At 36.3% G+C, this 20,559-nt stretch overlaps 1 protein-coding gene across 7 annotated transcripts in view; it reads left to right on the top strand.

Annotated features, from left to right (window-relative positions):
* The window catches only part of STS (steroid sulfatase), a 107,330-nt gene that overhangs the window by 21,361 nt on the left and 65,410 nt on the right, over positions 1-20,559 (top strand). For 5 of the 7 annotated variants that reach the window (XM_085052602.1, XM_085052562.1, XM_085052572.1 and 2 more), the window contains 4 exons: positions 3,283-3,438; positions 5,174-5,295; positions 8,544-8,666; positions 14,299-14,722. In XM_085052602.1, coding sequence (XP_084908728.1) covers positions 3,293-3,438; positions 5,174-5,295; positions 8,544-8,666; positions 14,299-14,722 — 815 coding nt within the window. In that variant the 5' untranslated portion in view covers positions 3,283-3,292. Of the gene's footprint in view, positions 1-3,282; positions 3,439-5,173; positions 5,296-8,543; positions 8,667-14,298; positions 14,723-20,559 lie in introns of those variants that run through there. The other 2 variants (XM_085052582.1, XM_085052612.1) reach the window with 2 other exon arrangements.

The following is a 20,559-nucleotide window of genomic DNA, read 5'->3' as shown; positions in this document are numbered from 1 at the left end:
TTGTAGGTTGAAATAAGATATGTGAAATACAAATTCTTATATGGCTGTTGTTATAGGAGATTAAGCACCTCTTGAATCTCTTTAACTTAGCAACCACCTTAGAAAGGAAGAAACTTCTCTCCATTGTATTATATCACAGGGAAAGTGAAGCAGAGGTTAAAATTTGCATTTATGTGCCCTACATCCGAAAAAGAAGGAAAAATGTTGCTGCTTTAATGTAAAGTACAAGTTTTCAAAGCTGACACCTACTGAAGGAACATCTAAAGAGTGTTATGGAAGTAAAAAATAGAATTAAATTGGTTCAATATGAAAAACCAAACAAAAGTTAATTAATTCAAAATAGACTATAACAAATACCATGAAAGTTAAAAGATCCATGGAAAAATATTCATTACAATGTTCTCCTGTCCAAAATACCTTTTATGCTGACTGCCAAAAGCTAGAAGGGTGTCCTAGTAAAATAATTTTTTTTCCAAGTATTTTTTGCAGTCTTTCCTTAAGTGTTTGAATTGGCTCTGGACAGAAAGGAAACATTAGTTAGCTGGAAGCTTCATCTGATTTGGTGTTATCATTTTCATGTCAGGTCTGCACATGCCTTTGTTTTCACCAGGACAAACCCTGGTGTAATAAAGACAGCCCTCAGCATTCTCAGAGCTTCATTCTTTTCACGTCCTTCCCTTTTAGCTCCTTTGAATTTCTTTGCTGTTGTCTGTTCCACTCAATTTCATCCATCTGATTTTTCTTGCTTTCCATGCACATCCTTTCAAGACACACGAAATTCTGCTGCAGAGAGAGTACACCAGAGAAATCATAGTTGTTTGGATTATATTTTTTTCCTGTTTCCTTGTTGATTTCACTTCAGGGACATGATACCAAGGCAAATAGCTCAATGTGTTAGAGTATCTGCAGATACTCCTTCAGAGTGAAGAAGTTTCCAGCAGTATTGTATCAGAGACAACTTTCAATAACGCTACTTTTGGCTGAATTACAAAATGAGAAATGGAGGTAATAAATGAGGCTACCTTCTGCAGGTCTTGCAAGCATTGTTACAACTCTCTATATAATGTCACCAACATATAATGTCCCCTTTTTCAACATGCCCATTGCAATCTGCCTTGAGACCTTTGCAGTCTGAAGAATGGAGTAGGAAGGTAAGATGTGGCAGCATCCTGTCCTCTTGGGTCAGGTTGGGTGTTAATTGTTCTCTTGCAATGCATGAGGAGCAAATCACATTTGTTTATCCTTTCAGGCAAGAAAGGTAAATCTGCACCATGGCAGGCACTACACAGCTTCATTAGTATGGTTATTTGAGGAAGGATGAGTTAGATGCATCCTATGCAGAAATGCATTTATTGTTTTTGTCTTACAGTTTGTGTATTTATTTTTCATGTCTGAAAGGAAGTGGGTTGCTTCCCATAGGATAAATAAGATAAGGATATACTGCAGTGATAAGGCTGGGATCTTTAGATGCTGCTGGCTGAAGTCTAAGCCAGAACTACTGTCACCAAAGTGTTTATAAAGTGTACCTTAAGCAGTAAAGAATAGCTAATATACTTACTAAAGTTTTATCTGTATGTGAACAAGCAGTGAAAGAGTTAAAGCCCTCTGTGCACCTATACTTTCTGACAGAATGGCAATGATGAATTTGGGAATCAGAAGTCCCAGTCTGTGTTGGTTGATCTCTACTATTTTATTCTCTTCTCACTTATGTTAGTCCCAAATCTTATCTTTTCAAGTTCTTTCCAATCAGTTTTCCTCATTGACCTTAATCGTAACTCCTCAGCTCTTTCCTCCTAGACATTCCCAGTTCTCTCACCTCTGTTTCTCAGTTTTGTTTTCCTATTCACTGTCATCTGTCCCAGTTTCTTTATTCCTCTACCATTTCTCCACATTTCTGTCTGCAATTTTCATTCCAGCTGGTTCTCAACTTCCATTCCTGTTATCCAAGTCGGAGTAAGCTCTTCTAGTTCTGCCTATTTTGTCCTCTCTACAAATACTTTCACCCACTTCACTGATTTGTGAATGTGTCCCTTGATGCCTAGTCTCTTGTATCAGGTCTTCCAGTTCTGACTTCTTTATCTTCTCTCCAGTTACTTTTATCTACCACAACTCATTGATTTGCAAGATTTTCCTTTCTTGACCTGCTGTCCCCATTCTCTCTGGTAATTATTGTCTCTATTTCCTTCTACTCTTTCAATTTCAAATTTCTACCTTAGTCCTAGTTTCCTCCACTTTACTTCTTGTCCCAGAATAATGCAGAGTGTAGGTGTGACTCATGCCTCACCTGCGTTTGAAAAAGGCTGCCTGCCTCCAGAAAAGATAGGAGTCTTACCACAGACAAAAGAGAGTCTCTGTATTTTTTGATGTGTATGCCTGGCACAGTCCATTACAGCCTGAAGGCACTCAGTTTCAGCAAGGGCACAGTCAGTGCAGTTTAAAACAGAGAGATAACAAGTTCTGATTTAGGTAAAATAGTATTCATAGCATGTACATCTGCAAATACTCTGCTTTTTACCATAAAATCATATAATGGTATGTTGTATTGTGTACAATACATACTTCTTCCTGTTTTAGATTGGATATGGCATGAGCATTGTTTATAGAACATTGTGGTATGATACCAAATATTTTTACTTGATTTTGCTATAGACTCTGATATTTAAAATGTTTGTGAGGAGCCTTTTCTTAAACTTTCCTTACAATAATTTCATAGTGCATCTCTTGATCCTCTTTTCCATAATATTTATTCCTTTCCAGAAACTTCTGCTGGATTTTTTTTTCCCCATTGTTGAAGAGAAATTCAGTAATTTACTTCATTGGTGGAATTCATTAACATTTTTTTTTTCTGCAATGAGCCTTAGAGAATTTGGTCCTAATGATTTCAGATTCTGTGTTCCTCAAATCGCATTTGTACCCAGACAAAGAGAAAAAACTCAAGCATTGTTAGTTCTTATGATTTATTGCTCTATAGTGCATGTGTGTTTGCAAAATTGCCACTGAGGTTTTATCTAATTCTTTATTTGTCTTTATTTAAAGACTTCATCTGTGTAATGGAGTGGAAGGAAAAAATAGACATATGCTAAGAAATGCATTTTTAGTTTTAAGAAGTATGAGAGAGAAAATGTTTTTAAAAAACTCAAGAAAAAAAAAGCCAAATAAAAATATACAATCTTTCTTTTTTCTTTCACTATGCAAAAGGTAATAGTAACAAAAATTTAGATTAACTGTCATTTTTTTTAAAAAAGTGTCTATTTATTATATTTTTCACCTATTCTTATGCAGCAGGAAGAAGATGTGGCTCCTTTTACTTCTAATAATTTTCCAGTGTGCCATAAACAGTGTCAAAACACACAGTGTTTCAAATCCCAATATCATTTTATTGATGGCTGATGATCTTGGTATTGGAGACCTGGGATGTTACGGGAACAGAACCTTAAGGTAGGATGATAATTTGGCAGAGTCATAGCTTTGTATTTAGTTTTTCAATGGATTTGTAATGTAAAAATGCCAGAACATTCAGAGATTTGATTAGGCTTTTTATTAGTAGCCAAAGTTAATAACTTTTCCAGAGATTAGAATATTCTTTTTATTTTTTTTTTTAACCAAAGATTTAGCTAATGCATTTATCCTGCTGAAAAGTTGTATTTTAATGTGAGGATTGAGTAACCAACCAAATAAGGGTAGCTCTAGGGAACTAATGTATAATCAACAATTTTCTTCTAAAATATACATGACACAAGTACTATTAATTAAACATATTTTGAAGCACCCATGATTTGGGACAGGCTTGTTGTTAACTAATTGGAAATAAAGAGCTGATGTTTTTCATTAATTTATCTTTATACAGTATTCAATGTATTAAACAAATATTAAAGAAAATGTTAATATACTTGAATAATAGGTGAGTGTGGCCCGGGATGTTTGTTGCTAACAGCTTACATGTGATGGTTGAGTAAACAGAGCAAGTGATATCTACTCATTGCATTTCAGTGGTGCAAAGTCTTTGGCAAAGTTAAATTAAACATTCAGACTAAAAGCACTGCTCTGTCAAATGTTAAATGCTCTTGTTCCTGCTGATGTTAGTTAGAAGTAAAATCTTCTCGTAAAAAAAAAAAAAATATATATATATATATCTCAAATTACAGCATCTGGTTTTAAACAGGGAAAAATATATACAACACAGATGCCTGGATCACTCCCCTTACAGGCACCAGAATGACTCCAAGATCTATATTCTCTGCTGAGAGAATTCAGATTTAGATTTTTGGAATATGAAGAATTTTCATCTTACTGATTGTTATCAGTAGGTGATGTTACAGATAGGAAATAAGTCCATTGGAAAATTAATGTTTCTGACTATTCAGACTTAGATGATGTGAGAACTAGTGTGCCTTGAGGTCATGGTCATTAATCTCCAAGGTCAGAGCGCTATTAGAGCATGTTGCAGCTCCTGGCCAGTCTGCATTAGTAATTTCTATCTGTAGAACCAAGGACAGAGGATTTCTTCCTGCAGGAACCAGTTTTAATCTGCATGATGAAGCAGGTCACAGACAAGTTTCCCATGCAGATATGGAAACTTGGTTGTGCCCCTATGTCTAATATTGCAGACATAATCATGCCAGACATGTAGATATTGTTAATACAGAGCATGGCACAGAGTCATAATCATTTTAATCTCTTCTAATACCTGATAGCACCATATAACGTTATCCCTACCCCAGAAAGCTTTTGCTGGGGAGAGACAGAAGAGACGCCAAGTAGGGAGTAAGAAAGCACAACCTGTCTCAAGTCTCTCTTGTCCTCATTACTGAAGCAGAAGGGTTGTAAAATTACAATTCTGGTCAAGGAACACATTCAAAAGGGTTGCAATACTGGACAAAAAATACATGTCCAGATGTTGGCAGTTCAGCACTGGCCATGAACAATAGATGAAAGCGGGGAAAAAGATATTTGTCACAAGGTTGCAGTGTCTCATCTCAGTGTTCACACCTAACGTAGAGATACATGATAGTATTTGGAATGGCAACCCCATCATGGTTTTGATAATTTACATACAAAAAAATTTTAACTGGATTTTCCTGATAGTTCTTGCCTCAGATGCCTTGATCTTACAATGCCCATATCCAAATATTCATCTTTGTGTGTTTTTTTTCACCTGCTTGTGTTTTTCTAGAACCCCTAATATTGACAGGCTAGCAGAGGAAGGAGTGACACTTACTCAGCATATAGCAGCATCCCCACTTTGTACTCCAAGCAGGGCAGCTTTCCTGACAGGGAGATATCCTATAAGATCAGGTAAAATCCCATTACTTTATTTATATGTAAATATAATATTTTATTTGCAGTAAACCATATGCAGTTTTTTTGTCTGCACTTTCTTGATTTGTTTATCATTACCAGATAAAGTAATGATAAATGATCAGTCCTGTCAGTGACTGATCAAGCTCAGTGGAGTTGGTCTACATTTGAAATATTTCATATATATGGGAAATCTTCACATTTCGAAAGAGTTGACACAAAAATAAAGGGTTTTTTCAGTGAATATTTTTTTTTTTTGTTTAAATACTGGCAAAACAATGTGACTGTGGTTATTTAATGCCAGCCATGTACTGGGCTGCATCAGGCACAGCATCACCAGCCGGGCAAGGGAGGGGATTGTCCTCGACTGCTCTGTGCTAAGGTGGCCTTATGTAGAGAGCTGTGTGTAGTTTTAGCTGCCACAATATAAGGCAGACATTAAGCTATTAGCGAGATAGTGTCCAAAGGAGGGCAATGAAGTCGGTGAAAACCTTGAGGGGAAGCTGTATGAGGAGCAGTTGAGGTCACTTGGTCTGTTCAGCCTGCAGGAGACTGAGGGGAGACCTCATTGCAGTTACAGCTTCCTCATGAGGGGAAGAGAAGGGGCAGACACTGATCTCTTCTCTGTGTTGACCAGTGACAGGACCTGAGGGAATGGCCTGAAGTTGTCTCAAGGAGGTTTACACTGGATATTAAGAGAAGGTTTATCACCCAGAAGGTGGTTGGGTACTGGAACAGGCTTCCCAGGGAAGTGGTCACAGCACCAAGCCTGACAGAGTTGAAGAAGTGTTTGGACAGAACTCTTGGGCACATGATGTGACTCTTGGGGATGTCCCATGCAGGCCTGGATGCTGGACTCAATGATCCTTGTAATTCCCTTCCAGCTAAGCATATCCTGGATTCTCTGTGATTCTGTGAACTTCCTCCACTGTTCAGTGACCCCAGGCTCTTTGCCTGCCTCCACACTTGCGTTCAGGCTGCTCCCATTGTGTTGGTGGGCAGCCCAAGTATTGAAGGTCAAGGAAGATCTAGAAGACTCAGTGGAAGTGCATTTAGAAAGACTCAGTGGAAGAACCCAGTGTAAATACTTCTGCTCAGACATTTATTTCTGCAAAACCTTTTTGTTTTGACATATTGTTGGGTTTGTGTTTTAGTTCTCTTATTTTTGCGGGGCAGAGGTAGGGGCAGGACAGTTCATTAAGGTATTCAATTTGCCCTTAAAACTCAGAAGAAGAAAGCAAAAAATCTCTCATCTATTTTAAGTGGTTTTGTACCATATCTACCCATACACAGTGTTAAGTATCCTGTGAGTATATGCATTTAATTTCTCTTACTTTTAAAGTACCTGATCCAAAGCCTATTTGAGTCAACGAAGATCTAGTCTGTTTATTTTAGTGTGCTGGGACTGAGCCTCTCAGTGCTTAGCCATGCAACTTTAACATTCCCTTAACGTCATTTTTAGCAAGGATCATTATACATTAATCAGATCACTTGTTCATTAGTGATAAAACATCCTGTCCTTGCTTCTGGGAATGAAAGCAAAGCAAGACTCTGGAGCCTACTTGATACATTCGTGCTCATTCAAATCAAGTAACAAGCTTCTGCAAAAGTGCCAGCTAATATAACTTGCTAAATTTTCCATTACATTCATCTGAAAAGGAAAATTTTATATACCTGTCACAGATATATTGCTATTAATATTTACTGTAGGTAAAGTCACAGGTCACTTTCCGTTATGATCCTTCTTCTTATTTCTGAAAAATTAGCACTTGAACTAATTTTTTTCTTCATTTATTAGCTCTCAGACATACCTAATCATTTCCGTGCAGGTAGAAAAACTGAACTTCGTCTTCCTTAAATTAAAAAATTTCTAAACATGGATTACTTCCAAATATCAGTGAAGAACTAGTAAAGAGTTGTTATAGAAGACACTAGAATAATGATGTGGAAAAAATGTTAGAAATATAAAACTCCTGCTAATAGAGCTGAAGTAAAAGATTCCAAAATGCAGTGTTGGATGAGACACAAACTCAGATAAAGGTAATGATGAAAAAAGAAATTATGCTTCTGTACTTTCATTCTGATAACTTAAGGGAATTACCTGATTTCAGTTACAAGAGCTTAAAATACATAAAAATAAAAAAAATAAAAATAAATGAAATACAGATAAATATATGACTAAATATATCTGAAGTGTTGATCAGCAAAACTATCTGGGGTGAAAACTGAAGTCAACATTTGAATGGTAGGTTGAGCTCTCTTTAATAAACCAGTCTAACGAGTCTTTTTCTCATGTAACCACAAGGCATACCTGAGGGAGGATTCCGGTTGTCTACATCAGTCATGTAACTTGGGCACTGTAATCATCCAGTTGCATAATTTAGATTTCCTGAAGATAAATCACAGATTTGCATAGATATTGTCTGTTCTTACTGTCTATTTTCAGTGCCAGCTCTCATCTGGAATCCTAGTAATCTAATTTCCATGAACCTGAGCTCTCCGATTCCTCGTCCTGAGAACACTTTATAAGCTCATTTGTGTTCCTCAGACTATTAGTATATAGAAATTACTGTGCCTTGTTTAGATATTGTCTTGTTAGCCAGTACCTGATGCTCCTTTAGTGCACTCACTCTGCATGCATTGGATGATGTGTCTTCTAGCCACTGGAGCAATGGCCCTTCCCCATCAATGCTGACAGCCCAAGACAGTCTATTTACAGAATCAGATCCTCTCTTGCTCTTTTGACCTCATGATATTTACATGCCCAGCTGTAAGATTGCCCTATTTCAATGTGCCTTTTCTCAAAAAACCTTAAAGGCTTGTAGAAAACCATGTATGAGGAAAGTGGAAATTCTGAGAGTGGAGCTTGGGAATGATCTCACTTAGTCTTCAACTTCGTTTCCTCCATTCATTTCCTATACAAGAAAAACAATCTATGCAAGCTCAACTTTTTAAACTTTTGCTATGCCTCAGGAAATCTACAGAAGGGGCTGCAGTTTATGTGATGGCTGGCCCCATGGTTATAAGCAAAGATGTTTTTTCTCCACGTCTCACTTTCTGGTCTCAGTACAGAAAAAACCTCACTCAGAGAAATGGATGATTGTATCTTCCACTTGCAACATTTAATGACTGATTGTAATGTCATTTAAGTGATACCACCTAAAGCAAAAAAATGCATGCAGAACTAATGAATGGAAATGGTTTCTTTGTATTATCCACATCTCATTCATTTTTATTGTATTTAGGAATGGCTGCCTTCTCACGAGTTGGTGTCTTCTTATTTGCTGCCTCTTCTGGGGGACTTCCTTCTGAAGAAATAACTTTCTCCAAACTCCTGAAGGAGAAAGGTTATGCAACAGCTCTAATAGGTAAAATTGCAGACATGCACAGCACTATTTTCTTTCATTTCAATGAAAAGAACATTAGCTTCCCATATAGGTTATTAAGGGCCTGCATTAAGCTTTTCTCCCCCACAGCATAATGAATTTATTTTTCTGGAACAAAGCTGAGCACATTCCCATGCCTATGTGAAACACTAGTCAGGTAAGTATGTCTAATTCAACTTATGTAGTTATAGTCTCATTTTACAAGGTACTGAAGAAACATGATGAACAAACTGGAAATTAGTCATGTTCTTGAAAAGTTTTCAGTATAAATAGGAGTTTGATTACATCAGAAAGACAGTGAGTGTTTGATTGCAGGGTACAAGTCAGCACAGTGGTGTTTTTCATTTCATTGTTTTTCAAATACTCATAAAGTAAATAATGTTGTACCTGGGCTAATTGCCTGGGTTATTTTCTTAGTCATCAGACAGAAATGGGCATTTCTAGGAAATTTTTTGTATTCTTTTGTAGGTGTTTAATGTAAAAATGTATTTCTCTCTGACTATAAAGACAGTTCAGACAACTACTTTCAGCATAAATATCCAGTGATGGGCAAAGGGAATCACACTAGATGAATGTTAAATAAAATTGGAATTAATACCATAAAAGCATAACATTAAAGATTTCTGAATTTTTTCCTTAATTTGGCTACTGACTTATTCCACACTGCTTATATTTTAGAAGATTCCTGTGAAGTTCAACTTGTATTACATAATGTATTTCTGTACTGGAATTGCCAGGGAATAGTTGTGTAGGGAACCTCATACTGGAGTATTACCGAATTATTTAGATGAAGGATGCACCCCATTTGAGTTTTAAATGAAACAGGAACTTGCAATTTTGAGAGTAATTTTTCTTTAAAAAACCAGTCTGTTTAGCAAGGCTAGCAATTTACACCACTGTTCAAAAAATATCAGTACTATGTAGATAAATCAGTGTCAATGTTCCTAACTAAAAATCCTACTGAGCTGTACCCCAGTCTTATAAAGCATAAAATACCATGATGACAGAAACAAAATAGAAAACCAGAAATTCTTATCAGGAGTTTATTTAGTGTTAGGTGTATTAGAACCATAGTGCAAAAAAGCCATTCATAATTTGTCATGTTCCTCGTGGACTTAATTCCTATTGCTCCATATTCAATTAAAGACTGTTTTTTTTCTGTTTGTAACAAGCATGGCAATACAACTCATTTTCTGGGGCTGACCTAGTTAATGTTCTTTTTTTAACTACTTTCACTGCAACATGACAGCTTGCCACTTAGATCTCCAGAAGTTATCTCCATGATGCTTAATGAACAATTCTTCCATGTGGCCTGAATGATAGCTATGAGACCATAAAATGTAATATTACCATATACTTAGAGTATAATGAAAGTTTCCAAAAATCAAGAAGTGCATTAAAATTAAAGATTACGCATATGTAAATGACAGAAAGAAAAATTATGTAGATTTGATGACTAGATAGGCAGTCTGATTCGCAACCAGTCTATTTTCTGCTTTTGCTGGTATTCTTATCACATCACATTGACCTAGGTAAGGAAGTCTTTGCTCGGTTCAGTCAAACTCAGCCGTTCCCAAACAATTAATTGTCAAATCCTGCACTAGTGATGGATTGGTATAAGGGTAATTTGAAGCCTTTCAGTTCCTCAAGCCAGTAGTGGCATTTTTATTATTTTTTGCCGATCTCCTCTCTGAGGACATTATTTTTCTTCCCTAAGTGCATTTTTGTTTCTTTTTTTTATTTTTTCCCTCTGAATATATGCTTCCTTTTGTTTGATATGTCCCAAAATATATTTTAGCTATAAATCTACTTTATGTATACCCTTTTCTACCTCATTGTTTTCCCCTGTGACAAAAAAGAATGTGACAACCAATAGATCTGTCAGAAAAACACACAATCAGATCTGCAACAAAACCAAGTTTTATCAAAAAAGCAAATGCATAGAATATGTAATATTTCACCAGTAGGAAGAAATGCTGAGGTTTTGTTTGAAATAGCTATTTGTAATGCAAAAATTCCATTTAAATTTTATCGATATTATTTTAACTACTGCTATACTCAATTACAGTATTTGAGTAAAGGTTAATTTTTCCTCACTATTGCTATGTAGTGTGGTGTTGGCATCCAGAGAAGTTTAGAATCCACCTATGTAGCTTATCCAAAGCTGAAATACTAATTGGTTACTGGTGCTTATTTCCTCCAGAATGAAGTATTTTAATGTTTGACCACATCACAGTAGTAAGGTGTCCAATTCAAGACTGACTGAGTCTATGTAACTGGGTTAATACAATAGTAATTCATAAAACAGCTTAAAATCTGGCCGTGTTAATACCATATGCACATATAATTTTTATAATTTTGATATGTACTTCAAATAAATACATTTCCTTAAGAACACAAAATATTTCTGTTTGCATGTTGCTCCACATCTTGCCATTTATCTGAAAAGCACAAAATCATTGGAAAAGAAATATGTCTTTATATACAATGTAGTCATAAGATTGCTCCCTTTTCCACTATCAGAGGGAAAAAGAGAGGGGAAACATGGATTTCTGTAGTGTCCTCAGGTTTCTGGTTTCTGAAAAACTGAGTTTCAAGTGAAGTTTTTTGGCTGAATAGGACGTGTCTCTCATTTCTACTTGCTTTTCAATGCATTGCTTCCACTGCAGAAATCGTAATTGTGGCTGACAGAGAGGGAAAAAATCCTGGGTCTCAAATTATTATGGTACTCATAATCTACAATTAACAGCGTAAATTTCACTCAAAAGCTCGGTAGAATCTACTGAAATGCTTATGATGCTTGTGTGAAGTGTCCATTCTATGAAGCATCACTTGGCAAAGGGATGAGAGCATTTTGCACTATTCTCAGATTCAGAAGGGCCCCAGAATCTAAAGCACATTACAGTAATCTGTTCAAGCACTAGCTCAAGGCAGGGGTTATTGTCACGAGGAATGAAACAAAACATGTATTGTGGACACAGTCATCACTTGCTTTTTCAGAGTAGTGCAGGATCTATCAAAACCTTCTACCTCATCAGCCATTTGAGGATGGCAATTGTGTCGTTCCGTCACAGCTGCCGATATAATTTGAACCAGGGCTTCTGTTGCTTTTCCCACTAACCTGCTCTCTGCTTTGTTTGGCTTAAGTTGCTTTCCAACAAATCTTTTTCTGAGGCCCAAGTTCGTGTTGACATTGAACAATTTGTTGTGCTTGCTAAAACCCTTTAGATAAAAATAGGACCTGTATTTCTCCTGTCCTATTTTGTTATTGCAAGATTTTTCTATCCTGGCCTGTAGTTGAGAACCAGTTTAAAAGAACTCTGTATCCTAATAAATAACCTTGTAAGTATACTTAATTTATTTGAGTTTCTTTTCCTATTTTCTTACTGAATTATAGGTGCTTTGAGATTAACATATAACAGCAAAAACTTTAAAATTAAAGCTGGAAGATCATTTATATTCATGACTATAAGCCTCTGCCTTTAAATCAGTTATCTAACTTGATGAGAGTTGTTTCATTCTCACTTGGTTACACATCTGGCTTTATGTTTATTCCATTAAGAAAGTATTCTAAACCTAAGAGAAAAATTGAAGCATTTGTTTTCAAAAATCTGCATCTTTCTATGCTGGGAATGAAAATCAGAGTTCCAGCCTTACCTAGACCTTTAACACACCATTATAACGTCTGAAATTTCAGTGCAATGGTGTGCACTGCTTTATTTTTTTAATTGACCACAGTAATTTTCACTGGACAATGCCAAAAGTAGTGACAAGAAGCATTCTGTTCACAGAAAGCAGGATACCACCTCAGGTGAAAGGCCATCTGACAGGGAAAAGTTCTGATGGAATGACGATAGTGTAGAGGCTTTCATTTCACTGGCATGTAAGCAGACCTGGAAATGTTTTGTACCTTCTTGAATGATATACAGAAACTATTTCTGACTTAAGACCATCAAGAGATGTACAAGGAGGCCAGGACTCAACTAAACACTCAGACTCAAGTTATTTGTGCTATTTTTCTCCGTCTTTGCTGATAGATAAACTTAGGCACATGACGTCCCCATCCTATACCTCAGTTCTGTTATTTATGGAAGAGAAATAACAACACCCAGCTCATTTACCAGGTACTATTTAAAAAAAAACAGAATTGATTCCCATGTTCACCCTTTTTGGTACTGCAGTACCTGCATTTGTCACTGCCAAGAGACAAATGCAGGATGAAGATGCTGTTCTGTCGATGCAGGAGGAGATGTTTAGGACTGTTTGCATCAGGACTCTTTCTTACAGATGTGTAAAACCTGGGAGGGTCTGGAAAAGGGAAAAACTCTATATATGCTTTTTTTTTTCTGTTTTGTGTTCTCTGGCATGTGTATCCTGAAGCCTCTAGAACAAATATTTCAAATTCCTTTGAGCTAAGTTATGGGAATGAAGACTTACTGAGTTTGCAGATTTTCTTGTTTATTTCTTTTACGATCACCACCCCTGAATTATGCTGGTCATGTTTAGGTGTTTGATTCAGAAAAATGAAATTTGGCCCAGCAACATATGTAATCTGTTTTGTCAAAGCCAGCATGATTTTTTAAATATTCATCGCATTTTCTCACTGAGAGCAAAAAGCATAGCTCTATCCATAATCTAACTCAATAGGCTTAACTGAATTTGAATTTTTTTTTATAATTATGCATTTGAATTCAAATAACAGCTACCAAACTATTAGGTCTGTTGTGCTAAGCAATGCATAAGCATATGGGAAGAGGTTGTACCTGAGTCATAGAATGAATTATCTAGATACTTACTGTAATCAGCATGAATATAGATTATATTACCATAATGCAAAGCAGGCTCAGTGGTTTCTTGGTCAGACAGTGTCCAACATTATTGCAGAATTAGAGTGTTTTCCTAGTGGAACAAAATGGTGTGAGAGATAGTATTTGACAGCAATTTACTTGTCACAGTTGTTTGCTTTTTATTGATATGTATGAAATATATAAATACAAAATAATCACCCTCACTATATATATGTATATTTTGAGGGAGATTGGCAATTTCAGAGATTTTGCAATAATTTAAATAATAAATGTTTTAATAATTTCCCTGTTCTTTATTTATTTCCTTTTTGTTATTGTTTTCTTCTTCCTTTCTCTTTTTTTTTTTTTTTAACTAGTCAAATTATTTGCCAGAAAAACTTCAGAAAATATGTTTTATAATTCCATATTGGCTCTTCTTCTTCAAACAGTAGCTGCTACAAAAAACAGTAGCTGCTACTATTTTCTTATGACAGCGGCACATGCACAAAGGCTTAATTTCTGAAGTTAACTATGTGTTAGGGCTCTGTTGCTCTTCAGTGACCTGCTGGCCCACTCAGAATTTAATTTACTTCAGCAGCAGCCATGCCATAGTATTTCTAACTGAGATGAAGAGGCAGACATGAAAACAAAATCTTTGATGAAGGCATAAAGAAAGTTGAACTAGAAAATAGGGATCCACACAATACATGCAGGGAGCATGGGGATATCAGTCAGATAGTGGCAGTTTCATGTTTGGAATAATGCACATTAAAAGTAACTTTGATGATTTAACTACAAAAATACTCCCTGTTCTTCTGTCTTTGTAGGAAAGTGGCATCTTGGGATGAACTGTGAAAGCAGTAGTGACTTCTGTCACCACCCCCTCAGTCATGGATTTGATTACTTTTATGGACTTCCCGTGACCAATTTAAGAGACTGCAAACCTGGTCAAGGCAGTGTATTTTTAAAAGGGGTTCAAAATGCCCTTGTCATCCCAGTCCAAATCACCGGAATCACCCTTGTGTCTTTGGCAATAGTGCAGTACATTGGCCTCATCAAAGTACCCTTCCAAGCATTGGGTTACTGCTTGTTAATAATCACAATTTCACTTGTGGTTCTGATTTTTTTCTTCTATCATTTTCGACACTTAAACTGCTTCTTAATGAGGGACCATCAGATTATCCAGCAGCCGCTGTCCTATGAGAACCTTACTCAGAGACTGACAAAAGAAGCCATGCAGTTTATTGGAAGGTAGGTTTCTAACTGTGTTATAAGTTAATGTTGGCATTTCACAATGGCTATGCTTCTGAAAATTAGGAAAAAATGTGAGCTGGTGAGCACAAGGAATATGTCATTATGTGTGATCATAATTTTTTTTCTTTAAAAGATGACTGAAGTGAATCTTTTAGTAGAAATGACTATTTGGTTTCTTTTTATCAGGTATATATATAATTTCTCTATAAAAAGTAAACCACTGTTTACATGCTTCAGAATTTTTTTTCAAAAATTTTCAACTTTTTTAGGACTTTCATTCTTAAGAATTTCATATAACTTGAATGAAAAATCTTTTGTGGTGTGAGAATTCTGGGAAAGCATTGTGCAGAGTTGTAAACCATGACTTTTCTGGAATGGGGAAATGTTCTTCATCATTCAGTTGATGAACCCATTAAAAGGCATTCATATGGCAATTTTTTTAAGGTACTGGCATTTTTGATGCCTCCACTTCTATGACAGTAATTTTGAAAATATTTGATTTTCAGAAGTTAGGGTGCAGGCTTCTGCATCTGGGACAAGATAACTCCAGGAACTAGTACCAGCTGGGGGCTGACCTGCTGGGACGCAGCTCTCTGGAGAAGGGCCTGGGGTTCCTGGTGGACAAAAAACTGTCCATGAGCCTGCAGGGTGTCCTTGTGGGCAGGAAGGCCAATGGGATCCTGGGGGGGCATTAGGAAGAGCATTGTCAGCAAGTCGAGGAAGGTGACTCTGCCCCTCTGCACAGCTATGGAGAGGCACATCTGGAGTGCTGTGTTCAGTCCTGGGTTCCTTGTGACAAGAGAGATTTGGAGCTCCTGGAACAGGTCCAGTGGAAGGCAGTAAGGGTGATTAAGGGTCTGGAGCATCTCTCTTCTGAGGAAAGGCTGAGAGAGCTGGGCCTGTTCAGCCTCAAACAGAGAAAACTGAAAAGGGACCTCACCAATGTATGTAGTATCTGCAGGGACGGTGCCAAGAGGATGTACCAGGCTCTTCTAGGTGATGCCAAGCAACAGAGAAAGAGGCAACAGGCACAAACTGATGCACAGGAAGTTCCACCTGAATATGAGGAAGAACTTCTTTATTGTGCAGGTGACAGTGCCTGGAACAGTTGCCCAGAGAAGTTTTGGAGTCTCCCTTGCTGGAGATATTTAAGAACTGTCTGGACATAATCCTGTGCCATGTCCTCTGGGATGACCCTGCTTGAACAGGGAGGTTGGACCAGATGTCGCCACTGTGGTCCCTTCCAACTTTACCCATTCTGTAATTCTGTGATTCTGTGAGAAAAACCTGGTGTTTTGAAAACAATGTTTTTAATAGCCATCGTATTGGGCCACCTAGACCTTGGATTTACAAAGCCATCCTCAATCATTGTTCATTTTTGCTAAGTTAGCTACCTTGCCATAATTGTCACCACAGGGCACTTAATAGCATTAAGTAATAAAAGTATACATTTGTATATTCTAAAGTAGAAATCAATTTATTTGGAGAAAAAAAATTAATTTAACTCCTGGAAAAAATATGTGTAATTTTCTCAAACACTTTTGACACAGGTTGCAGCTTTTTCAAAAATACTAAACAAGTAAAATCATATTTTAAGATACAGAATTACTATTATTCTGAATTTCTATTCTACATCCCTTGATAACTATTCTTTAAAGTATGTACCATTAGTTACTGTGTATATATGCATATGGTGTCATTGCTGGATGAAAGCATGTATCAAAGAATCTGAGGCTAAATTTTCTAGACTTAATAACTGCATGCCGCAGCTGCTTCTAGCTGTTAGCAAGAAGTGTTTATCTAAAATCTTGATCTCATACTGAAATTTTTTTAACATTTCTATCACTATGAATATTTGATGTGGCCATGTCTACACATTACACTGAAGAAATGGTTTTTATAACAAATTTCCTTAAGTAAGTCTTCCCAACAATCCGCATTTTCATAAGTGTTTATAAATTATCTAAACCATCTTTATTTCCTCTTGGCGATGAGAACAGAGATAAAAATGACTTCTCAGATACATTGTAACTAATTTAACTGTGAAGTACTTTGTTTATTACAAACACACGAATAAACACTTTGGAAAAATGTTGAGATATTATTTGCTTAGTGACCAAGCATTTGGTGATTTTAAAAGACTCTCAAGTACATTAAGTGTATGTTAGTATATTCTTCCATTATTTACAAGTATATAAAGTGCCTGTAGTAGTAGTGGTTTGGGTATCTATGAATGTTTCACTGATTTCAATGCCACAACAATAAAATGGTTGCCTCAAAATAGGTGAGTTCAAGATGGAAATCAATGGTAGAAAACTAGTAACTCTTTTAACTTTATTAATATGTGTAACGTGCACAGTGTTATTGTGTAGTTTAGTGTTGTTGTTTGACCCCAGTATATAGAGCTGGCAAAATAATCTGTCATCTAAATCAGCACAGTTTTGTTGACCCGTCTGGGGGTAAGTGGCTTTACATCATTTGGGCACTTGGCCCCAAATGTCAGTGTAGTTTTCAGACAACAGTGATGTTAAATTGAAGTCAAGGTTAATAGCACATATTCGTAATTTGCAACAAACTTTGTTACAGGAGTGCTGCAATTACAGTCAGAATTATAACCCAGACTCTTCAGAGTCAATGTTAAATTAGAGAATATCCAAACATGTTATGGCATTGAGAAGCAATTAGGGCGTTTGAGCAATTTTAACTGTGCTCTTTAATGAATCCACATGCAAAGTGTATGGCCATAAACCTTATTCCTGGGGATATGAGTAATTAGATTAATATTCACTGAACTGATCTGTCCCATGTATTAGTGTGAGCAACAAAATCAATATTTGCTTTGATACACCAGTTCACACATTATAGGGTTCACACCTGTCAATTCCAGAACACTAGTAGACCATTGCTTTTATGACTAATTGACTGACTTTGGCCATTTGTAGGTGAATGGCCACCGTGAGGCAGCCAGGTTGCAAAAGGGAAGGGCCACAAGGTTTTAGGAAGTCAGACACCATTGCTTGACAGCATTCTTGTAATTCCAGTTCTTTCAGCCATTTAGCCACAAGTTGGAACATTCCATTTGTCAAACAGTCTCCTTTTCTTTAGATGATACATTAAGTAGCAAGCTTGGTCATATGCACTGGTAATCCTTGTGCACAATTACAACAAAGTGCAAACAATCCTGAATTTGGAGAATTCAAGGTTTCTGGTTCTGAATACAGATTTTATGATCAAACTAAAAATGATCAGATATCCTGAGTCTTTTAATTATTTAAATATCTTTACAATAAATGTATGATGAAGCTCCACTCTTACACAGCACTGGTGTTTCCTGTAAAGCTTTTTTTATGCTATATTTATAGACAATGGATATGAATATATATTAGTAATTCCAACATAAATGTTGTATCCATGAAAGTTTATTATACCTATTGCCTATATTACCTCTATAAGTTCTTTAGAGTTCAGGTGATGGACTTCCAGACATTCTCTCTTCTAGCTGTTTCTAAGTCATACTGTCAGTTTTATGACCTCTTACCATGTATAAACATCAAATTCTTCAGAAGTAATAGGCAAAGAAGGAGAGGCGGTGGGGTAGCTGTTTATGTTACAGAGTCTTTTGATTATCCAGAGCTTAATGGTGATGATAGGTTTGAGTGTTTATGGGTAAGAATCAGAGGATAGAATCATGATAGAACCATGGTGGGAATATGTTACGGATCACCCAGACAAGATGAAGTGGCAGACAAAATAGTCTGCAGACATCTGGGAGAAGTCTCACAATTCCTGTCCTTGGTTTGTGTGGAAGACTTCAGCTTACCAGACACCTGCTGGAAGTGCAATGTGGTAGACAGGAAACTGTGTAAATTGTTCTTGGAGTGTGTGGAAAAAATTTCCTCATAGTGAGGAAGCCAGCCTGGGGAGGGGCCCTGCTGGACCTGCCCTCTGTGAATGGAAAAAGACTGGTGAGGGATGTGATGGCTGGAGGCTGTTTGGAAACAGGGATCACAAAGTGATGGAGGTTTTGATTCCTAGCAAAGTAAGGAGAGGGGTCTTCAGAGCTACTACCTTGGACTGCTGGATGGCAGACTTTGGCTTGTGTTTCTATATAATCATTAGAATTCGTATTTTTAAAGTCTTATAAATTCTTCATAGCATGTAGCTATGTGCTTGGCCTGGTTTTTGGTGTGGGGCTATTGTATTTTATCTTCCTTAGTGCAGTGCATGCATGTTACAATTTTTGTTTTTTCTTCAATAGACTGAAAAAGAGCAAATGTATGCAATTACAAGTGTCAGATCTGGTGTGTGAAAACAGATAGTAATTTAGTTGCTTACTCTAATTGTAAGTGGGCAGGTCAGCTCAGTATATGGTAATTCTAATTGCTTTTTCCCAAGAGGAAGTGTGTTTACATATTGTAAACCTATGAAAACACTCTTGGTATTACAGCGTATTTGAAAGTCAAATGGATGCTAATTATTTCATGTTAAATTCAATGTGGTTGTCATTCATACATCTTCAGCATGCCCTTTAATGACCAGCTGCACAGAAAATCCAGTTTTGCTAAATGCCAGAATCCGGGTTCTAACGTATCAAAAATTAACAACACAAAAGTACCACTCTGTGATAGAGAATACCTCTCTGACAAATTGCTATAGCTGATCACAATTAATAATAATGTTTAAAAAAACCATAATGAAATCTAGTTTATGGGAAACAGTATTTAAATGCAAACATGCTTATATTTAAAAGCTATGGTGAAGGTGAATTTGAAGAATTTTCTTGCCTAGTTTTGCCAGTCATATATTTCATAAGCATAATTTTCAAAATTTTATAACAGTTAATAAATTACAAATTTTCTCTTTTTCTGTTATGTTTTAGTCCTTGAAACACTGTTGCAATGCCTATTCAGATTATTTGTCATCTGCTCTAGGAGACTGTGGTTTAGTGTTTTTCCATATATAACTAAATCTTGAGATCTGGCAGTTGTCATGTTATTCTGGAGTTAGAGTTCTGAAATCAAGTGTTTTTATGAATCCTACAAGAATACTCCTTTTAGGTTACAGAAAAATAAAAATTATAGAGAAGGGTTTGTGTATCTCTGTATACTTGTATATGTGTACATGTATTAAAAAAGGGTAGTAACTTATAGGCTGTACAACTCTATGGGATCTTCATGCTTTTTCTCTCAGACCTCTGATTGTGCCTTTTAAACAAAAAGGTAACAGGAAGAAGGTGTGAATTCATACAGGGCTTTACTAAATCTTCAGATCATTTAAGAATGATTAGGGACCTTACTAGTTCTGTGATGCGATGAGTGGCAGACTGAATTGTCAATGGAACACTTCTAAAACAGAAGTAGATCTGTATACTGGACTCCAAAGTTTTGTGGATGAGAGGGTTTATTAATAATTTGTACTAGATGAGAAATGTCCTTTTTTTCTCCATGCTTATGAAAAAGTTCTTTAGATGAGGGATAAAAAAAGGTTACATAAAAAAGAAATAAAAACATGTATGAATTGTATACCTCAGGCATTTAAAGGAAGCAAGGAAGGCATGAATTTGGAGAGGTCAATGTCTTGTCTATTGGCATGGAAGAATTATTTCACAAATGCAGTTATAGTAGTAACAAATCCTACTTTTAATATCTACTAGAAAGAGTCAGATTTTCTATATATTTACATTTTTCCCCTCTCTCCTTACATTTTCAACACCTTTTCTGTTTCTGATAAGTTATCCCCAGGTAGTCTGCAGTTCTCTTTCTGATTTCAAAAAAGATTGAAAATATGACACCATCACAATTGAAAGTAAGACACACCTGTGTTTGAAGGTGTGT

Source organism: Lichenostomus cassidix, chromosome 1 (assembly GCF_008360975.1).
Source record: "Lichenostomus cassidix isolate B80296 chromosome 1, HeHo_3.0, whole genome shotgun sequence".
NCBI classification, from domain to species: domain Eukaryota; kingdom Metazoa; phylum Chordata; class Aves; order Passeriformes; family Meliphagidae; genus Lichenostomus; species Lichenostomus cassidix.
The sequence above is the reverse complement of the archived record's forward strand: the minus strand, read 5'-3'. Positions and strand labels throughout refer to the sequence as shown.